The sequence below is a fragment of the Geotrypetes seraphini genome, chromosome 8 (assembly GCF_902459505.1).
Source record: "Geotrypetes seraphini chromosome 8, aGeoSer1.1, whole genome shotgun sequence".
Classification (NCBI taxonomy): Eukaryota; Metazoa; Chordata; class Amphibia; order Gymnophiona; family Dermophiidae; genus Geotrypetes; species Geotrypetes seraphini.
Genome location: NC_047091.1, coordinates 45,513,184 through 45,530,288, shown reverse-complemented (window position 1 = coordinate 45,530,288; position 17,105 = coordinate 45,513,184). Strand labels below are relative to the sequence as shown.

The 17,105-nt window shown below is 50.1% G+C and overlaps 2 protein-coding genes across 8 annotated transcripts in view; one reads left to right on the top strand and one right to left on the bottom strand.

The window, feature by feature from the left end:
• LOC117366053 (THAP domain-containing protein 5-like) overlaps positions 1 to 6,898 on the bottom strand; it is a 25,827-nt gene extending 18,929 nt beyond the window's left edge. For all 3 annotated transcript variants that reach the window (XM_033957115.1, XM_033957116.1, XM_033957117.1), the window contains exons 1-2: positions 6,763 to 6,898; positions 6,348 to 6,540 (exon numbers count right to left, since the gene is read on the bottom strand). In XM_033957115.1, the coding sequence (XP_033813006.1) occupies positions 6,348 to 6,540; positions 6,763 to 6,857 (288 nt within the window). In that variant the 5' untranslated portion in view covers positions 6,858 to 6,898. The remainder of the gene's footprint in view (positions 1 to 6,347; positions 6,541 to 6,762) is intronic.
• Positions 6,451 to 17,105, top strand: part of FANCF (FA complementation group F) — a 27,406-nt gene continuing 16,751 nt past the window's right edge. The window contains exons 1-2 of one of the 5 annotated variants that reach the window (XM_033957118.1): positions 7,036 to 7,174; positions 16,694 to 16,751. The gene's annotated coding sequence lies outside the window, so the exon portion shown is untranslated. Of the gene's footprint in view, positions 6,581 to 7,035; positions 7,175 to 16,693; positions 16,752 to 17,105 lie in introns of those variants that run through there. The other 4 variants (XM_033957121.1, XM_033957124.1, XM_033957119.1 and 1 more) reach the window with 4 other exon arrangements.

The window sequence follows — 17,105 nt, the reverse complement described above, 5'->3', positions numbered from 1 at the left end:
TTTGGCTTGCGAGCTACTTTTAAAATGACCAAGTCAAAATGATCTACCAACAATAAAAATTTTTTTTAAAAAAACACACAAAGCACACTGTACACAGAGAAAATGTTAGTTATAATTTATATTCAAGGTTTTTTCAAAGAGGTTAAAGCAGATGACTTAAGTTTCAAGTTTAATAAAATTTTAATATACTGACCATCGACGTTCACCTGGCCGGTTTACAAAGCTAAAAAAGGTTAAAATAAATTTCTGTAGGGGGGGTAGGAGGGGGAAATGTGAACATTAAATAGACAAATTACAAATATACCTCATTAACAACTATACAAAAATAGACAAATATACCTCCTCTCCCCTGTTACTAAACCACGATAGCGGTTTTTAGCACAGGGAGCTGTGCTGAATGCCCTGCATTGCTCCCGACGCTCATAGGCTCCCTTTATTATTATTACATTATTGTGAGAAGTCGTTAAAATTTGATTTACAGAGGCCCTACTACCTGCAGCGATGAGCTGTGGGAGGATCGTGGATAATTTCTCCTTTCCTTCCAGCTGGGGTTTGAAGTTGTGTCTGATGGTGTAGCGCTGCCGTGTTGGTTTCACTTTCAGATGCCTGTTTGCTGCATTGTGGAAATTGTTATCGTGAATACTGCTAGACTAGAGAGCCTATGCCGGACCCTAATTTGGATCATTCTGGTCCCTCCTGACTGTTTCTGATGCCTGCTGAGTATGTAAGGAAATAGGACCGCCTCACCCTGACCCATTAGAGTCATCCTTTCCCCACCCAATCCCAAAAGCGTATCTCCTTCCTAAAGCAGCACGAAGTCAAGCTGCCTAAAAAGGTTTTAAGGTTTAAGGTTTTAAGAAGATAATGAGAAGGAAATACAGTATATGTTCAAGCTATTTCCTAACATCAGCTGACCTCCAGGAAGCAATGGGAAAATGAATGGATGCTACCTGAAAAAAAAAAAAGCAAAAAAGCACCATCTTGCACAGGCCCTGCAGCCAAACACTTCCACTGTGTGCCAGCCCTATTAGCAGAAGGGAAGTCAGGCCAGGTGTATACAAATTCCAGAGGCTACAGCCAGAAGCAGTAACCTCTGGAGCCAGTAAAAGCATCAACATTACCCTTTAATTTAAAAGTTAAAAACTTCAAAGCACTTTAAAAAAAATTGTAATTTCACAGCCATCCAGTCACCACTTCCTCCAGAATGAAGTGTTTCAGGTTCATAACCATAACTCCTCCCGAGTCCACATGGTGCCATGGTACCATCACACAACTGGTGGCTATTCCAAAATGTGCTAGTGGTGAGGGAGAAAGGCCCCTGGTCGGCCTGTGAAGTTCAGTTCTCTAAGCCCCTATGCTGCTCATCTCAATTTGCAGAAACCGGGAAGGGAGTGGAAAGGAGGCCAACGGAGCACATGTGCATCATTGCATGGTCCACAACACCTCCCGAACTCACCGACCACCGGCACATCAGGGCCAGCGACGCCACCTTCCGAACTCGCCGACATGTCAGGGCTAGCAGCGCACAAGCGCACTGTTGTGTGGGCACGTGCCACCCCCCCGAACAGCTGCCGCCAGTTCTCGCAGGACTGATAACAGCCACTGAGGAAATGGCATGCGCCCATGTAGCAGTGCGCACCAGTGTGCCGCCGGCCCTAACACACCGGCAATCAGCAGGCAACCTTACAGCGAACACTCAACTCAGGCAGTGCTGCGGGCCCAGGTACTAGCACTGCTGGCCCCTACATACTCAGCAGGCAGCCGTCCAATTGAAATATATTGCCGGGGGTGGAGGGTGTATATTCGCTTCATAAGACTCACCCTTATTTCCACCCACTTTTTTGGGGAAAAAAAGTATGTCTTATGGAGCAAAAAATACGGTAAATTCTCAAAACGGACACATTTTGATCACTAAATTGAAAATAACATCATTTTTCCTACCTTTGTTGTCTGGTGATTTCATGAGTCTCTGGTTGCACTTCCTTCTGACTGTGCATCCAATATTTCTTCCCTTCTTTCTGCCATGCTTTCTCTCCTCCAGATCTCATTCCATTCCCCAACCAACATCTCTCTCTGTCTCTCCATGAGTCCAACTTTTTCTTCCTCTGTCCCTGCCTGCCCCCTGCCACCCGACACACTCCATTCCCTCCCCCAACTTTTTCTTCCTCTCTCCCTGCCCCCTCCTCCCCTTTCTTTCTTTTTTTCTCTCTCCCTGCCCCCCTTTCTTTCTTTCTCCCTTGTCTCTCTCCAGAGAAGGCAGCACTGTTAATTGGTCATTGGAGGAACAGCAGCCTGTTTAATTCCAGGAAGCATGAATCTGTGTCTTTCTTTCTCTCTCCCTGCCACCCCCCCCCAAGCCACCACCGCCTGCCCCCTCCTCCAGCCACTGCCACAGATTTCTCGCTGCCTGGCTGGCCCAGACCTTCCTCTCTGACATCAGAATAGATGTTGGGGGAGGAGGTTTGTGGGCCCGGTGCTTGTGTAGTGGCTGCACGCGCCTGGCTTTTGCGGTGTTGGGGAAGCAGGGAGAATGCAAAGGCAAAGTGAGTCTATCGCAGAGCCTGGGATGGGCTCTGTGATTGACTCGCATTGCCCTTGCAATCTACTGGTCGATCGCGATCGACCTTTTAGGCACCCCTGCAGTAGATACAAAATGGCCGACACCAATGTTTCATTTTGCCAACGTGCTATAATTGAATTCTTTATTAAAGAGGAAATCCCCACTGCAGAAATTCTCCAAAGACTTCAGCATGCATATGGAGATGTGTGCATGGGTGCTAGCAGTGTTAGGAGATAGGTGAAACTTGTCAAAGATGGAAACACGAGCATCCAAGATCAAACTCTTAGCAGTCGCCCTCGCACTGCCTGCACTGAACACAAGGAAAGGGTTGATGACGACATTAAAGAAGACAGATGTGTCACTCTGAATGAAATTGCAGCAAAACTTGGAAATAGGACACAGTGCAGTACAGGAAATGATTGAAAGCTTAGGCTATCGAAAAGTTTGTGCCCACTGGGTCCCTCATTTGTTGACCGAAAACCACAAAGTTCAGAGAAAAAGCCATCAAAAGATGATGATTTTTCGCACCCTGACTACAGTCCTGATCTAGCACCCTCTGACTACCATCTTTTCGGTTTTGTGAAGGAACAGATGCGAGGCTAACTCTACGAAATGGTGGAGGATGTCTTGTGTCTTCAGGCAGCTGGAACAGAGTTCTACTGCAAGGGAATTTTCAAGCTTGCAGAATGGTGGGAAAAATGTGTGCAGAAAAATGGCGACTGTGTTGAAAAGTGAGGAAAAGTCTGTTGTTTTAAGATGATGTACTTGTTTTTCTTACATTAATGAATTCAGATTTTTTTTTTAAAATTGTTGCTCATTAATTTATGACCCTCATAGAATAAGGCACAACTATTGCAAGCAGAGACTAATACCTGCTCAAATGTCCAAACTTAGATACATACGTAAATAGGCATATTTCAAGATCTATTTGCATATTTGCAAACTCTGTCCACATGCCACACCCTGTACATGCCTACTGAAGGATACACCAAGTATCACACACTTTTTGCATTGGCAGATCATTTATGAGACCAATTATGTGCAAAATGAAATGAAATAAAATAATCCCCCAGTATGTTCAGTTGCCCACTGCCTCCTGTATCGCCATAACAAAAAACCCTCATCTTTCACTACTTTGTTGGAATCTGCCATGAGAGAAAGGATCTACTCATTTCCTGTTAAGTCTTAAACTTTCAGTTCCTTCCTCTATTTTAAAAAAATATGGGGGGAAAAAATCACTAACACCTGCCCTGTACCAACTCATGTACAACCATCAAGGTTTTGTTTCAGGAATTTAAGCTGCTTCCCTGATACACCTCAGCCAATGTTGTTATGGGCCAAGAATCACAAATAGCTCATACTCACTAGATCTGACCAATTCCTTTGGTTGTGAGGTCATAAATTACATCACATGCAATACATGGAATAATCAAACTGTGCAACTGCATGCTGTGGCAACAACTTGGAATCAGTACCGATGTGCTTCAGCAGCAGTTGCTACTACAATGCGAGATGTGACCTCTCTTTCACTTGGTACACAGCCTTAGAAGGCAATGGAAATGCAGCACCTCTGCTACCAAAGCCACAACAGTAGTATGACAGAAGCACACCTCCAATGATTCCAACCCCCCCTACACACAACTATTTCTCCTCCCTATATGGTTGGCAGGATGGATAATTAACACAGTATACATTTTCTGTGCTGCATTTCCCCCCCCCCTCTATTGCTATGCAACAGTCTTCTTGCTAATTACCTGGGGGGGGGGGGTGAGTAGGGAGAAGTGGGCATGCCAAAATATTGAGTGTGTTGGAGGAGGAATGAGAGAAGGAACTCATCACAGACTATCCCAAGGGAAGTCAGATTCAACTGGAGAGGAAGACTTTTAGATGCTTGGAGGTTATGAAAATGACTTAAGGAAAAAATATGCAAGGAGAGCTTCATGGGCTGAGGGAGAAGAGATGTGACTAAAGAGGAAAGACTTTCTGGAGGGAAATTTTCATGTACCATTCTGACCTAATGCTCAACTTTCTTCAAATTAATCCCCTTATTGTCTAACTTTTGCTACTCTATCTATATGCTCCATCTTTGCTTACACCCTATGCTGTCTATTAAAAATGCTTCATTGCTTACTGTGTTGACATTATAGTGTAGCATTCTATGCCATACTTTGTATTGTAATTTGTAAGCTTTGTCTATTACTTATGTTTGACTTACTCTTGCTGTACACCATCTTGAATGAATTCCTTCAAAAAAAGTGGTAAATAAATCCAAATTAATTAAATCAAAGAACAGTGGATGAAGAGGAAGGAAAAAAAAAAAACACCCAAGAATCCAGATTGGTGGAGGAAATAACTTATGACTGAGGGGGTGAGGACCCTAGATAGGGAAAGGGTGAAGAGGAGTCATTGGATAGAAGGAAAAATGAAAAGCCCCATGATGGAAGAAGGATAATGATAAACACAACTAACTAATGAGACAGGATCAGGGATGGAAGAGGAAACCCAGGAAAAACAGTATAGAAGAGAGAATAAGGAATGGGGGAGAACGTAAGAGAAAGATACAAGGAAAAAGAAAAGGAACATATCAATGCTCTGAAGTGAGAGGAACCAGAAAGTGAAGGCAGAAGCAGCAGAAACTGCAAAGTTGTTATCCACTACAGAATATTAACTGATTAGAAAACATCTTGTGATCCAATACATAACATATAATCTGGACATTTCTGACAGAATTGACATGTTGAGAACAGCTGGATTTCAAACAACTGATTTAATTTTTTTCTGGTACAAAACTTAGTGTGTGTGTGTGTGGGGGGGGGGGGGGAGACACAGTGACAAAATTCATCACTATTCCGGAAACAATCCCGTGTCAATCTCAGCCTCGGTCTTTCTACACCAGCAATCTTCAGTGCAAGGTTTGAGGGTCAGTGGTTGTGCCCATTCATACTCTGATTCTTCCCTCTCTCTTTAACGAATGACATGGAGATGGTTTTCAGCAGGGACAGAAACAGTGATGAATTTTGTCACCATGTCATTTTCCAAGGGAAAGGTCTTTTTCTAAAGGTTAGCGCATGTTATCTACCACAGGGCCCATTTTATTCCTATGGGCTTTGGTGCTGATTACATGTACTTTGTTAATAAGAGACCATCATAATTCTTTTTTGCAGGATATAGTGTTAGCCTTGATTTCTTTATATTGTATCTACAGTATTTTAGGGCAGGTTTACTAAATGTCAGCATGCACCCACAGGAACAACTTGGGTGGTGCAGTAGATGGAACACACTAATGCACATACAGAAGTTGAAGGATGCCTGTTCAAGTGTTTTCAAAGTATATCAATACAGTTTTTTCCATTAAAACCGTTACACCTCCCTTACACACACAAAAAATAACTGCTTGGTCACTACTGGCAAGTAACCACTGTGCTACTTACTAGGCCGGTCAGCCCCATGTAAATCAGTAATCGGGGAGTGTTAGAGAGGGAAGATGACGGCTTTCTATCAATTCCCGGGTGGTTTGTTTTGAAGGAAGGAAGGTAGCACAGTGCAGTATTCATTTGTTCAAGGTAACACAAAGTAGCACGAGCATTGTTAGAAACAATTTTTTTTACAAATATGACGGCAGAATCCAGTCTGCCCATCTGAAGCATCTTGTTTTGTGAAGTCATAGGAAAGGTCTCCATGATTTTCACTGCATTACGTAAATACTATTTTGGTGCAATTGGAACCTTTGAGTCTCATTAAATTAAGGACGAATGAGTTATATAACCTTAATTCATGGCACACTCACCAGATCGTTATCCAGGAAGTTAAAAACTGTAGGGACTGCGTCGGCTTTTAAATACCGGACCCCCCACCTCCATTCAAAGCAAGAGGGGGTGAAGTGGTCGCTACACAGATGTTGATATTTGGAAGGCATCCAATGTTCTCGCTTCATGTTAGCGAGCCATTGCTGCAGTCTCTCTTTGTCGTGCAATGGAAACCTGCCCCAGAATTAAAAAAATAGACAAAACACAACAAATGGTAAGCAGCGCGTGCATTAGCCAATAAACAACACTAAAATTATTTTCAAATATTAATTAACTATAAACCATTCCCACTCCTCCCCCTCCCAATGTCTGTCCCACGCCTCCCTTCCCCTCGTCGCTCCCCATTCTTTTCGGAGGAGCAAGCCGTTGTCGTCAGGCCCCAACGCGGCTACTCACTTGTAAAAGCTGCGTCTCTTTCTTTGTCCGTTCGTTTCCTGTTGCCGTTTTCCAGTGGTACTCATACAATGCGGGGCCTTGCAATACTTGGGCATTTTAGAATGACAACACTGAGCTCCGCCACACGGTCGCTTCCGAAGCCGCCAACAACCACGCACCCCCGTCACGTGAAGAGGGGCAGCAGCTAACGCAGGCAAAAAGCAGACGAAACACAGAGCGCAAGTGCCCAATAAACTTCTTTGGAAGGCTGGACGAGCGTCGCGCGCTCGCTGCAACGGCTTCCTGTAGGAGGGGCTCGTGAGGCGATCCCATAGAGCCCATTGGTGCTGCACTTTCGGAGGGGGAGCCGGAGCCAGAGCGAGCGCCAGCTTTTGTGCCGAGGTTGGGGAGTTGGTAATAAGGGTAGAACGGGGTAAGGTTTTTCTTCAGTTACTGTTGTATACAGTAGTTATTTTAACGGAGGAGGGAGGGCGATCTAACAGACGCTTGAATCTGGGCAGATTTTATTTTAAATAAGAGAAGGAGGGGAGGGGAGCAAACTGGGACAGACCGAAAGTCCATCAAGCCCACCAGTATCCTAATTTCCAATAGTGGCCAACCCAGATTTCCAAGTACCTAGCTAGATACCAAGTAGTAAAACATGCTGTTTATCCTAGGAATAAGCAGTGGATTTCCCCAAGCCATCTCAATAATGGCCTATTGGCTTCTCTTTTAGGAAATTATCCAAGCCTTTTTTTTTAAAACCCTACTAAGCTATCTGATTTCATCACATTCTCTGTGGATGCAGTGCTTGATTTCAGTCCAAGTACCCATAATCAAAGCTGGTTTTAGACGTATCTAAAACCATCCTGCCTCTAAACCCACAGAGAGAAAAAAGTCGTTTTTAGAGGTGGGGAAGGGCGGGCGGGAGGTGGGCCGATCTAGACCTAGGCGTGCAGCAGGTGTAACCAAAACTTTAGGCAGGTTGCCTAGTCGGCACTTATACATTTTGACTTAGACCAAGTCAAAATATGTATAAGTGCTGAAAAGGGGCCGCTGAGCTGATCGTGGCTGCTGCGATTAGCTCAGCAACCTGCCTACCCCCTAAAGCAATGATCCTGGCAGGAGAGATGGCTCATCTCCCTTGCCGCGATCCACCCTTCCCCCCCCAATGATCAGGGCAGGAGGGAGCCCAAGCCCTCCTGGCCCATGGCACCCTGACTCCCCGACTACGTTCAGGGCAAGAGAGGCCCAAACCTTCTTGCCCCAGTGGCACCCCGACTATGTTCAGGGCAAGAAGGAGCCCAAGCCCTCTTGCCCCAGCGGCACTCCGATTCCCCGACTACGTTCGGGGCAAGAGGGAGCCCAAGCCCTCTTGCCCTGTGATCCCAACCCCCCCCGGGCCGAGTCCGTTGGGGCCAGGATGGAGGCCAAGCCCTCTTGGCCTGCGACACCCTCTAACCCCACCCCCCACTAAAATACAGGCAGGAGGGATCCCAGGCCCTCCTGCCCTTGATGCAACCCCCCCCACGACCGCCCCCCCGAACGGCCCCCCCGCCGACTTGTGACCCCCCCTGCCGACCCCATGACACCCCCACCCCCGGTTGGGTCCATGTGCCTAAGGCCCCACCCACAGGAGGGGCCTAAGACAACTGGGTCGATTCCGGTTTGCCCAGGCGCCTCAAGCCCCACCTGTGGGCGGGGTTTGAGCCACCTGGGCCAATCAGACTCTAAGGCTAGCCATTTGTAGATGGCTGGCCTGTTGGACGGATGGACTTGGCACCCATCCGTCCGACCAACATTTTTTAAGGTACGGGGAAGGGGTATGGTGGGGTCTTGGGGTTGGTGGGGGGGCGAACGGGATTCGGGGGGGGCGCTTGTGGGGGGTTTGCGTCGAGGGCAGGAAAGCCTGGGATCCCTCCTGCCCGTATTTTAGTGGGGGTTGGGGGTTAGAGGATGTCGCGGGCCAGGAGGGCTTGGGCTCCCTCCTGGCCCCAACAGACTCGGTCCGGAAGGGGGGGAATGGGATCGCTGGGCAAGAGGGCTTGGGCTCCCTCTTACCCCGAACATAGTCAGGTGCCGCTGGGGCAAGAGGGCTTGGGTTCCCTCTTGCCCCGAATGTAGTCAGGGAGTCGGGGTGCCCCGATGTCATCGGGGGTGGGGGGGGGGTGTTGGATTCTGTAACCGGTGTTGTTTTTGACAGACACCGGTTACAGAATCCAGCTTTTAGGCGAAAGACTTAGATGTTTTTTTTAAAATTTTGCCCCTCCACGTGTTTAATCCCAATCCGCAATCCGGGAGTTACAGAAATCCACAAACTTAGCCTGAGAGCTAATTATATCCAGTTACAATTTCTGCAAGCAGTCCAAGAAGTCTCTGGCAGTTGCTCTGCTTCTTTTTCCCCTTAAAATTTGTTTCTTGGTGGCTTCAGTGCCTTGAGTCCCCTTTCCCGGTAGTCCCCTGTCAGAGGAAAGGACGAAGTTCTACAGTGCTGGATTGCAGCTCCACAGAGATGCTTTGGTGGATCTGTGGAGCCAGCCTGCTGTGTGTCATCCTCCTTAGAATACTTGGGTTCCCTTCCCATGGGAGTCTGTTTGCTTATGACCTTGTCATAGTTTTCAGGTGCAGGCTGTATGCCCCTAACTATTTGTCAGAAGATCCGTGGAGGCGGAGGTTATAGTCTGTGTTTGGCTGAACGGCAGTCTAAAGTCTTCAATTCTGAGCCTTTGGTGAAGTTACTGAGGCAGCTGCTGTTAAAATCGCTGACAGGCAAAACATTGCAGAACTGTGACTACATCTCCAATTATTTCCTATGGGAATAGACTTAGCAGATAAAGACAGATTGTTCACCCTCTCCAAGGTAAGGAGAACGAGAGGGCACTCTCTAAAGTTGAAAGGGGATAGATTCTGTACAAATGTAAGGAAGTTCTTCTTCATCCAGAGAGTGGTAGAAAACTGGAACACTTCCGGAGTCTGTTATAGGGGAAAACACCCTCTAGGGATTCAAGACAAAGTTGGACAAGTTCCTGCTAAACTGCAACATACGCAGGTGAGGCTGGACTCATTTAGAGCACTGGTCTTTGACCTGGGGGGCTGCTGCATGAGTGGACTGCTGGGCACGATGGACCACTGGTCTGACCCAGCAGCGGCAATTCTTATGTACTTTCGTTCTGTGGGTTGGGTTCAGGTCCCCACCTCTCCAGACCCCAAATCGCTATTTTTATTTTTGTTTATTTTTACTGTTTTTGGTATGAATTCATGGTGGCAGCAATCTTGGATTTTAAAATCGATCTTTTTTTCTAACCTTTCTGCTTCAAAACCCCGTGATTTGATACAGTCCTATCTGGTCTCTCCTGAGAATTCCTGGCGTTCTTGGATCTCAAGAAGCTTTCCTCCATATTCCACTATACCCAGAGCATTGCAGGTTTCTGCGCTTCCATGTTCTGCAACAGCATTTCCAGTTATCAGCTCTGCCCTTTGGCCTTGTGATAGCACCCCGCATTTCACCAAGGTGACAGCTTTTCTCTGCAGGCAGGGGGTCCAGATCCATCCTTCCTTTGACAATGGGTTGATCCGGGCCCCGTCTCATCAGGAGTGCGAAAGTGCAATGGTGTCTCTGCTGCAGGCGTTGGGTTGGAGTGTCAACTTCAGCAAGAACCACTTGATGTCCTCCCAATCCTTGGAGTATCTGGGCCTTCTCTTTGACACCAGACAGGGCCTTCTCTTTGACACCAGACTTCCTGACCGAACCTTCAGCAACAGATCAAAGATCTCCTGGACCGTCGGGCTCCTACGGCCTGACATTATCTGCAGGTTCTGGGGTCGATGGCAGCCTCCTTGGAGGTGATCCCCTGAGCCAGAGCACACATGCACCCTTTACAGGAGTTCTCCTCTCTCTCTCTCTCTAGTCTCTGCAGCATCATTCCCATCTGATGCCGCTTCCCTGAATGGAACCAGTACGCAGAAGCTTGAGCTGGTGACTTCAGGGGGAGATTCTCCACCAGGGCAAGCTTCTTCGAATTCCTGAGTGAATGACTCTTATGATGGTTGCCAACCTGTCGGGTTGGAGTGCTCACTGTGGGGACCGCTTCATTCAGGGGCAGTGGACTCCTTGTCAGAAATGTTGGTCGATCAATCATCTGGAGCTCCGAGCAATTAGGCTGATGCTACTCGCTCTCCAGTCCCTTCTGGAGGAAAAAGTAGTGCATGGTCTTTATCCCAGGACAAGCAGGCATGATATTCTCACATGTGGGTGACGTCATCTACGGAGCCCCGATGCGGAAGCATTTTCAAGCAAACTTGATTGAAGATTTTAAGTTTGCTCTGCTGCTCCACGCATGCGTGCCTTCCTGCTCCACTAGGGGGTGCATCCCCTCGTGGTCTCCAGTTCAAAATTTTCCGCGAGCCTAGAAGCCGTGTTTTCTCAGGCTCTGCCCCAACTGCCTTCTAGCACGCGATTTTTTCTTGTTTTTTCTCGATTAAGTCGCTCTGCGCGAATTTTTTACAACTTTATTTGATTCCTGCTTCGTTTTCGACGACCCGGAGGCTTCCGGGTCCCCGTGGCCGCGTGGCTAATCGAGCCGCGGCCACTTTCGATTTAATGTCCCGGCCTTTGACCGGCTTTAAAAAGTGCACCCGGTGCGAGCGGCTTCTTTCTCTCACAGATCCGCATCGCCAGTGCATCCTCTGTCTGGGGGCAGCTCATCCAACCGACTCCTGCCCCCAGTGCGCTAATTTCCAAAACAGGGCCCTCCGCCGAAGAAAAGCCCGCATGGCGGACCTCTTCACTCCGGACCAACCCCCCACCTCGGCCTCGAGGTCGGCCCCGGCCTCGGCCCCGGCCCCTGATACCTCGGCATCGCCTCGAGCCTCGGGACAACAGAAAGCCTCGGCCCCGGGTAAGTCCCCTCTTCCCTCTTCAGGTTCTGGAACAGCGAAGAAGCCAACCTCGGGGACAACGTCGACGCATGGCGGAAGCCCCATGCTTACAGCGACTAAGCCCTCCAAGCCTTCGGGCCGTGCCTCCACCACACGGGAATACTCTGATACGAGGTCGCCCCAGGTGGAGTGCACCGAGGCAGGGGACATGCCTTCGATGCTGTCCGTGCCCGTCTTCCAGGACCTACTCCGAGCGATGATCACGTCGGAGCTGTCCACTGCAATGGCCCAGTTTCAACCGGCCTCGACCTCGAACGTGCCAGACCAACCTGAGCCTCGCACCGATCAACCTCGAGGAAAGGTGCGCAATCCTCGCCGCATCCCATCCTCCTCAGACTCCTCGCCGAGGCGCCCGAGACATTCCCCCTCCGCAGACCGCCGAGGGGCAAAACGTCGGGCTAAAACGACAGAAACCTCGAACCGCCGTACCTCCAAGAAGGCCCGAGGTTCACCAACTCTACGAGGCCGTTCTCCCACACCTCGTACGGGACCACTAAGGGTGGCTGAGTTATCACTCTCCAACCCGCGCATACACCGAACTCCACCTCGGACGTATTCTCCGAGGGAGTCCGGATCGAGGTCACCGATCCGATATCAATCGATACCCCTAACTCCGGCATCGTCTCCGAGGGGCCCCTCGAGACGCCGAAGATCGACAACCCCGGAACACTCTCACAGTGCTTCCCCAGTCTCGGAGCATGGATCGGAACACGAACCTCGATACTCGAGGGAAGCCTCCCTATCCTTCTCCACCCGACGAAGGTCTCGTTCCCCGACCCCGCACGGGGCCCCGGGGACATCCCGTCCATCCTTCACTCGCTTCGTCCAAGACATGGGCCACGCATTGGACTTAGACCTCCAGTCCGACTCCAGATACTCTAAGGAGTACCTGGCGGAGCTGGATATGCCATCACTGCCCAGAGAGTCCCTCCGCTTACCACCTAACCCGGTACTCCAACAGGCCTTCTTCAGGAACCTGGAGACCCCCTACATGGTCACGGCCGTACCCTCCAAAATGGAGGCCAAGTACCGCACAGTACCTTACCCGGGATTCGAGCAACCGCAGCTCTCCCACCAATCGCTGCTAGTAGAATCCTCCTTGAAAAAGGCTCACCCGTCCCGGGTCTCAGCAGCGGTCCCCCCAGGCCGAGAAGGCTGAACCCTGGACAAGTTCGGCAGGAGACTATACCAAAACGCAATGATGGCCTCTAGGGTGCAAAGCTATACTTTCACCTTCACATCCTACCTCAAACACCTCATTGGACTATTGAGAGCCTTTGAGACTGACCTACCGGCCTCCCGGCAAGGAACGTTTGGCCTGCTTTTAGAGTCCCTCTCCAACCTGCGCCTTCATCTATTCCACGCGGCCTACGATGGCTTCGAACTCTCCTCCAGAGAAGCAGCCTTCGCTATCGCCATGCGCCGACTAGCTTGGCTACGCCTGGTCGACATGGACCCCAACTTACAGGACCGGTTGGCTAACCTCCCCTGCGTGGGAAAGGAATTGTTCGATGACACTATCGAGGCGGCCACAAAACGCCTCTCCGAACATGAACGCTCGTTTGCCTCCCTTGTCCGGCAAAAGCCCAAACCGCCAGCGGCCAGGCCGTATAGGGCCCCTCCGCGCCGCTACCCACAAAAGTCCACCCCTGCTTTCTCGCGGCCCCCACCCAGGCGTCCGCAAGCCCACCACAGGGCCATGCCCAAGTCCCAACCGCCTGCGACCACTAAACCATCCCCGTCCTTTTGACGGGGCATGCGGAAGGGGGCGGGCCCCCTCCGCCATAGTCCCAGGCCCCCTTCCCATCGGGGGTCGACTCAAAGCCTTTTACCCTCGCTGGGAACAAGTCACGTCGGACGCATGGGTCCTTGGCGTGATCTCATCAGGGTACTCTCTCAACTTTCGGGCCATTCCTCCGGACAACCCCCCAAGGAATTGCCCTCCCAACCGGACTCAGCTATCTCTACTCCTCTCCGAAGCCCGAGACCTGCTTCACCTGAGAGCAGTGGAGAAGGTGCCCCCCGACCAACGGGGAAAGGGCTTCTACTCCCGTTACTTCCTGGTACCGAAAAAAACGGGAGACCTACGCCCAATACTAGACTTGAGACGCCTCAACAAATTCCTGGTACGGGAAAAGTTTCGGATGCTCTCGCTACCGACACTTTATCCCTTGATCGACGAGGGCGACTGGCTCTGCTCCCTCGATCTCAAAGAGGCGTACACACATGTCCCAGTGCACCCCGCTCACCGCAAGTTCTTGCGCTTCCAGGTAGGGGACTGGCACCTACAATACCGAGTCCTCCCCTTCGGACTAGCATCATCACCTCGGGTCTTCACCAAGTGCCTCGTGGTGGTAGCAGCAACCTTACGTTCCCAGGGCCTCCAGGTATTCCCCTACCTGGACGACTGGCTAATCAAAGCCCCGTCCAGGGAAGGGGTTATCTCAGCGACCCAACAGACTATTACCTACCTACAAAGTCTGGGGTTCGAAATAAACTTCCAAAAATCTCAACTACGTCCCTCGCAGTCCCTACAGTTCATCGGGGCCACGCTGGACACGGTTCACCTCCGTTCCTTCCTCCCCCCTCCGCGCCGGGAGGCGTTAGTAAGTCTGAGCCGAAGGATCTCCCTGCTGACCTCGGTATCAGCTCGACAGATGATGACCCTCCTGGGCCACATGGCCTCCACCGTCCATGTCACACCCTTCGCCCGCCTCCATCTGAGAATCCCTCAATGGACCCTGGCGTCCCAATGGCGTCAAGACCGGGACCCGATCGACCGCTCCGTGACAGTGACTCCTTCATTGCAACGATCGCTCCGCTGGTGGGGCGACTCTTCAAATCTTTCCAAAGGTTTGCTCTTCCTCACCCCACCCCACAGCAAGGTACTCACCACGGACTCGTCGGAGTACGCTTGGGGAGCCCATCTGGACGGCCTACGCACCCAAGGAATGTGGTCAGCACAAGACCGTCACTGCCACATCAACGTGCTAGAACTTCGGGCCATCTACCTCGCAGCTGTAACCTTCCAACATCTGCTCCACGACCGAGTGGTTCTCATCCGAACCGACAACCAGGTAGCGATGTACTACGTAAACAAACAAGGGGGGACAGGATCTTGGCCCCTCTGTCGGGAAGCCCTGCACCTCTGGAAATGGGCAATCTCCAACAACACCTTCCTCCGAGCGGTGTACATACAAGGAGAACAAAACTGCCTGGCGGACAGACTCAGCTGCCTCCTCCAGCCACATGAGTGGTCACTACACTCTCAGACCCTACGAGGGGTGTTCGAACGGTGGGGGACACCTCAAATAGACCTGTTCGTGTCCCCTCACAACCACAAGCTGCCTCTCTTCTGTTCCCGGATATACTCTCCGGACCGGCTCGAGGCCGACGCCTTCCTCCTCGACTGGGAGGGAAGGTTCCTGTACGCGTTCCCGCCGTTTCCTCTGATACTGCGGACGCTTGTCCACCTGAAAACAGTACAAGCCACCCTGATCCTGATTGCCCCTCGCTGGCCTCGCCAGCCGTGGTTTTCCCTTCTACTTCAACTCAGTGCCAGAGATCCACTGCCTCTGCCTCTGTTTCCCTCTCTACTGTCACAGGGTCAGGGTTCACTGTTACATCCCAATCTTCAATCTCTTCATCTGAATGCTTGGTTTCTTTCCCCCTGACTGCTCTCCCCGTGTCTCAATCAGTCAAGGAGATATTGGAGGCTTCCAGAAAAACCTCGACGAGAACCTGCTACTCCCAAAAGTGGACCAGATTCTCAAACTGGTGCTCCTCCCACAGCCAGGACCCGGTGTCGGTCCCCGTTCCCCTGGTCCTCGACTATCTACTCCAACTATCTCATTCCGGCCTAAAGACCAACTCCATTCGAGTACACCTCAGTGCGATTGCGGCCTTTCATCAGCCCCTGGAAGGGAAAGCCCTCTCGCTCCATCCCTTAGTCACTCGCTTCATGAAGGGTCTCCTGAACGTCCACCCCCCTCTCAAACCTCCCCCGGTGGTTTGGGACCTTAACGTGGTTCTGGCTCAACTAATGAAACCTCCTTTTGAGCCACTAGACAAATGCCATCCAAAATTCCTCACTTGGAAGGTAATTTTCTTACTCGCGCTCACGTCCGCACGGCGGGTTAGTGAGCTACAAGCTCTGGTAGCGGACCCACCCTTCACGGTATTCCATCACGACAAGGTGGTACTCCGCACCCATCCAAAGTTCCTACCTAAAGTAGTGTCTGATTTCCATCTCAATCAGTCCATCGTCTTACCCGTGTTTTTTCCCAAGCCCCACTCTCACCCCGGAGAAGTGGCGCTCCACATTCTTGACTGCAAAAGAGCGTTGGCCTTTTACCTCCAACGCACTCAGCCACACCGGAAAGTCCCACAACTATTTCTGTCCTTCGACCCAAACCGGTTAGGCCACCCAGTCTCCAAACGCACCTTGTCCAACTGGTTGGCCGATTGCATCTCCTTCTGCTATGCTCAGGCTGGTCTCGCGCTGCATGGCCGAGTAACGGGACACAAAGTCCGAGCGATGGCAGCCTCCGTAGCGTTCCTCAGGTCCACACCTATCGAGGAAATCTGCAAGGCTGCCACGTGGTCTTCGGTTCATACCTTCACCTCCCACTACTGTCTGGACTCCCTGTCCAGAAGCGATGGCCGGTTCGGCCAATCGGTACTGCAAAATCTATTTGCTTAAATTGCCAACTTCCCTCCATCCCTCTTCAGTAAGCTTGGAGGTCACCCACATGTGAGAATATCATGCCTGCTTGTCCTGGGATAAAGCACAGTTACTTACCGTAACAGGTGTTATCCAGGGACAGCAGGCATATATTCTCACAACCCGCCCACCTCCCCAAGGTTGGCTTCTTGGCTAGTTAAGTGAACTGGAGACCACGAGGGGATGCACCCCCTAGTGGAGCAGGAAGGCACGCATGCGTGGAGCAGCAGAGCAAACTTAAAATCTTCAATCAAGTTTGCTTGAAAATGCTTCCGCATCGGGGCTCCGTAGATGACGTCACCCACATGTGAGAATATATGCCTGCTGTCCCTGGATAACACCTGTTACGGTAAGTAACTGTGCTTTATCATAAGATGTATAGGGACAGACTTATCTCAGTATGACTTTTGAAGATAAGTGTAACTTTTTCTTAGGTTCTTTTACCTGTTCCCTGTGCACAATGGTGGGATATGTTCCCGTTTTGAAAGATTACATTTTTGAGGAATAGTGGAGTTTTTTTGCCCAAGATACATAATAAGAATGGCTAAAAAATTCAATGTGTTGCCATCTGCATATGAAATAAAGTTGAGGCTTTTTCTCTACTTTTATGAAATGGTTTTTCAGTGGGCATTTCCACTACTTGGCTAATAACATTTTTTGGATTGGATTGATTTATATACTGTTATTATTATTATTTTTCTAG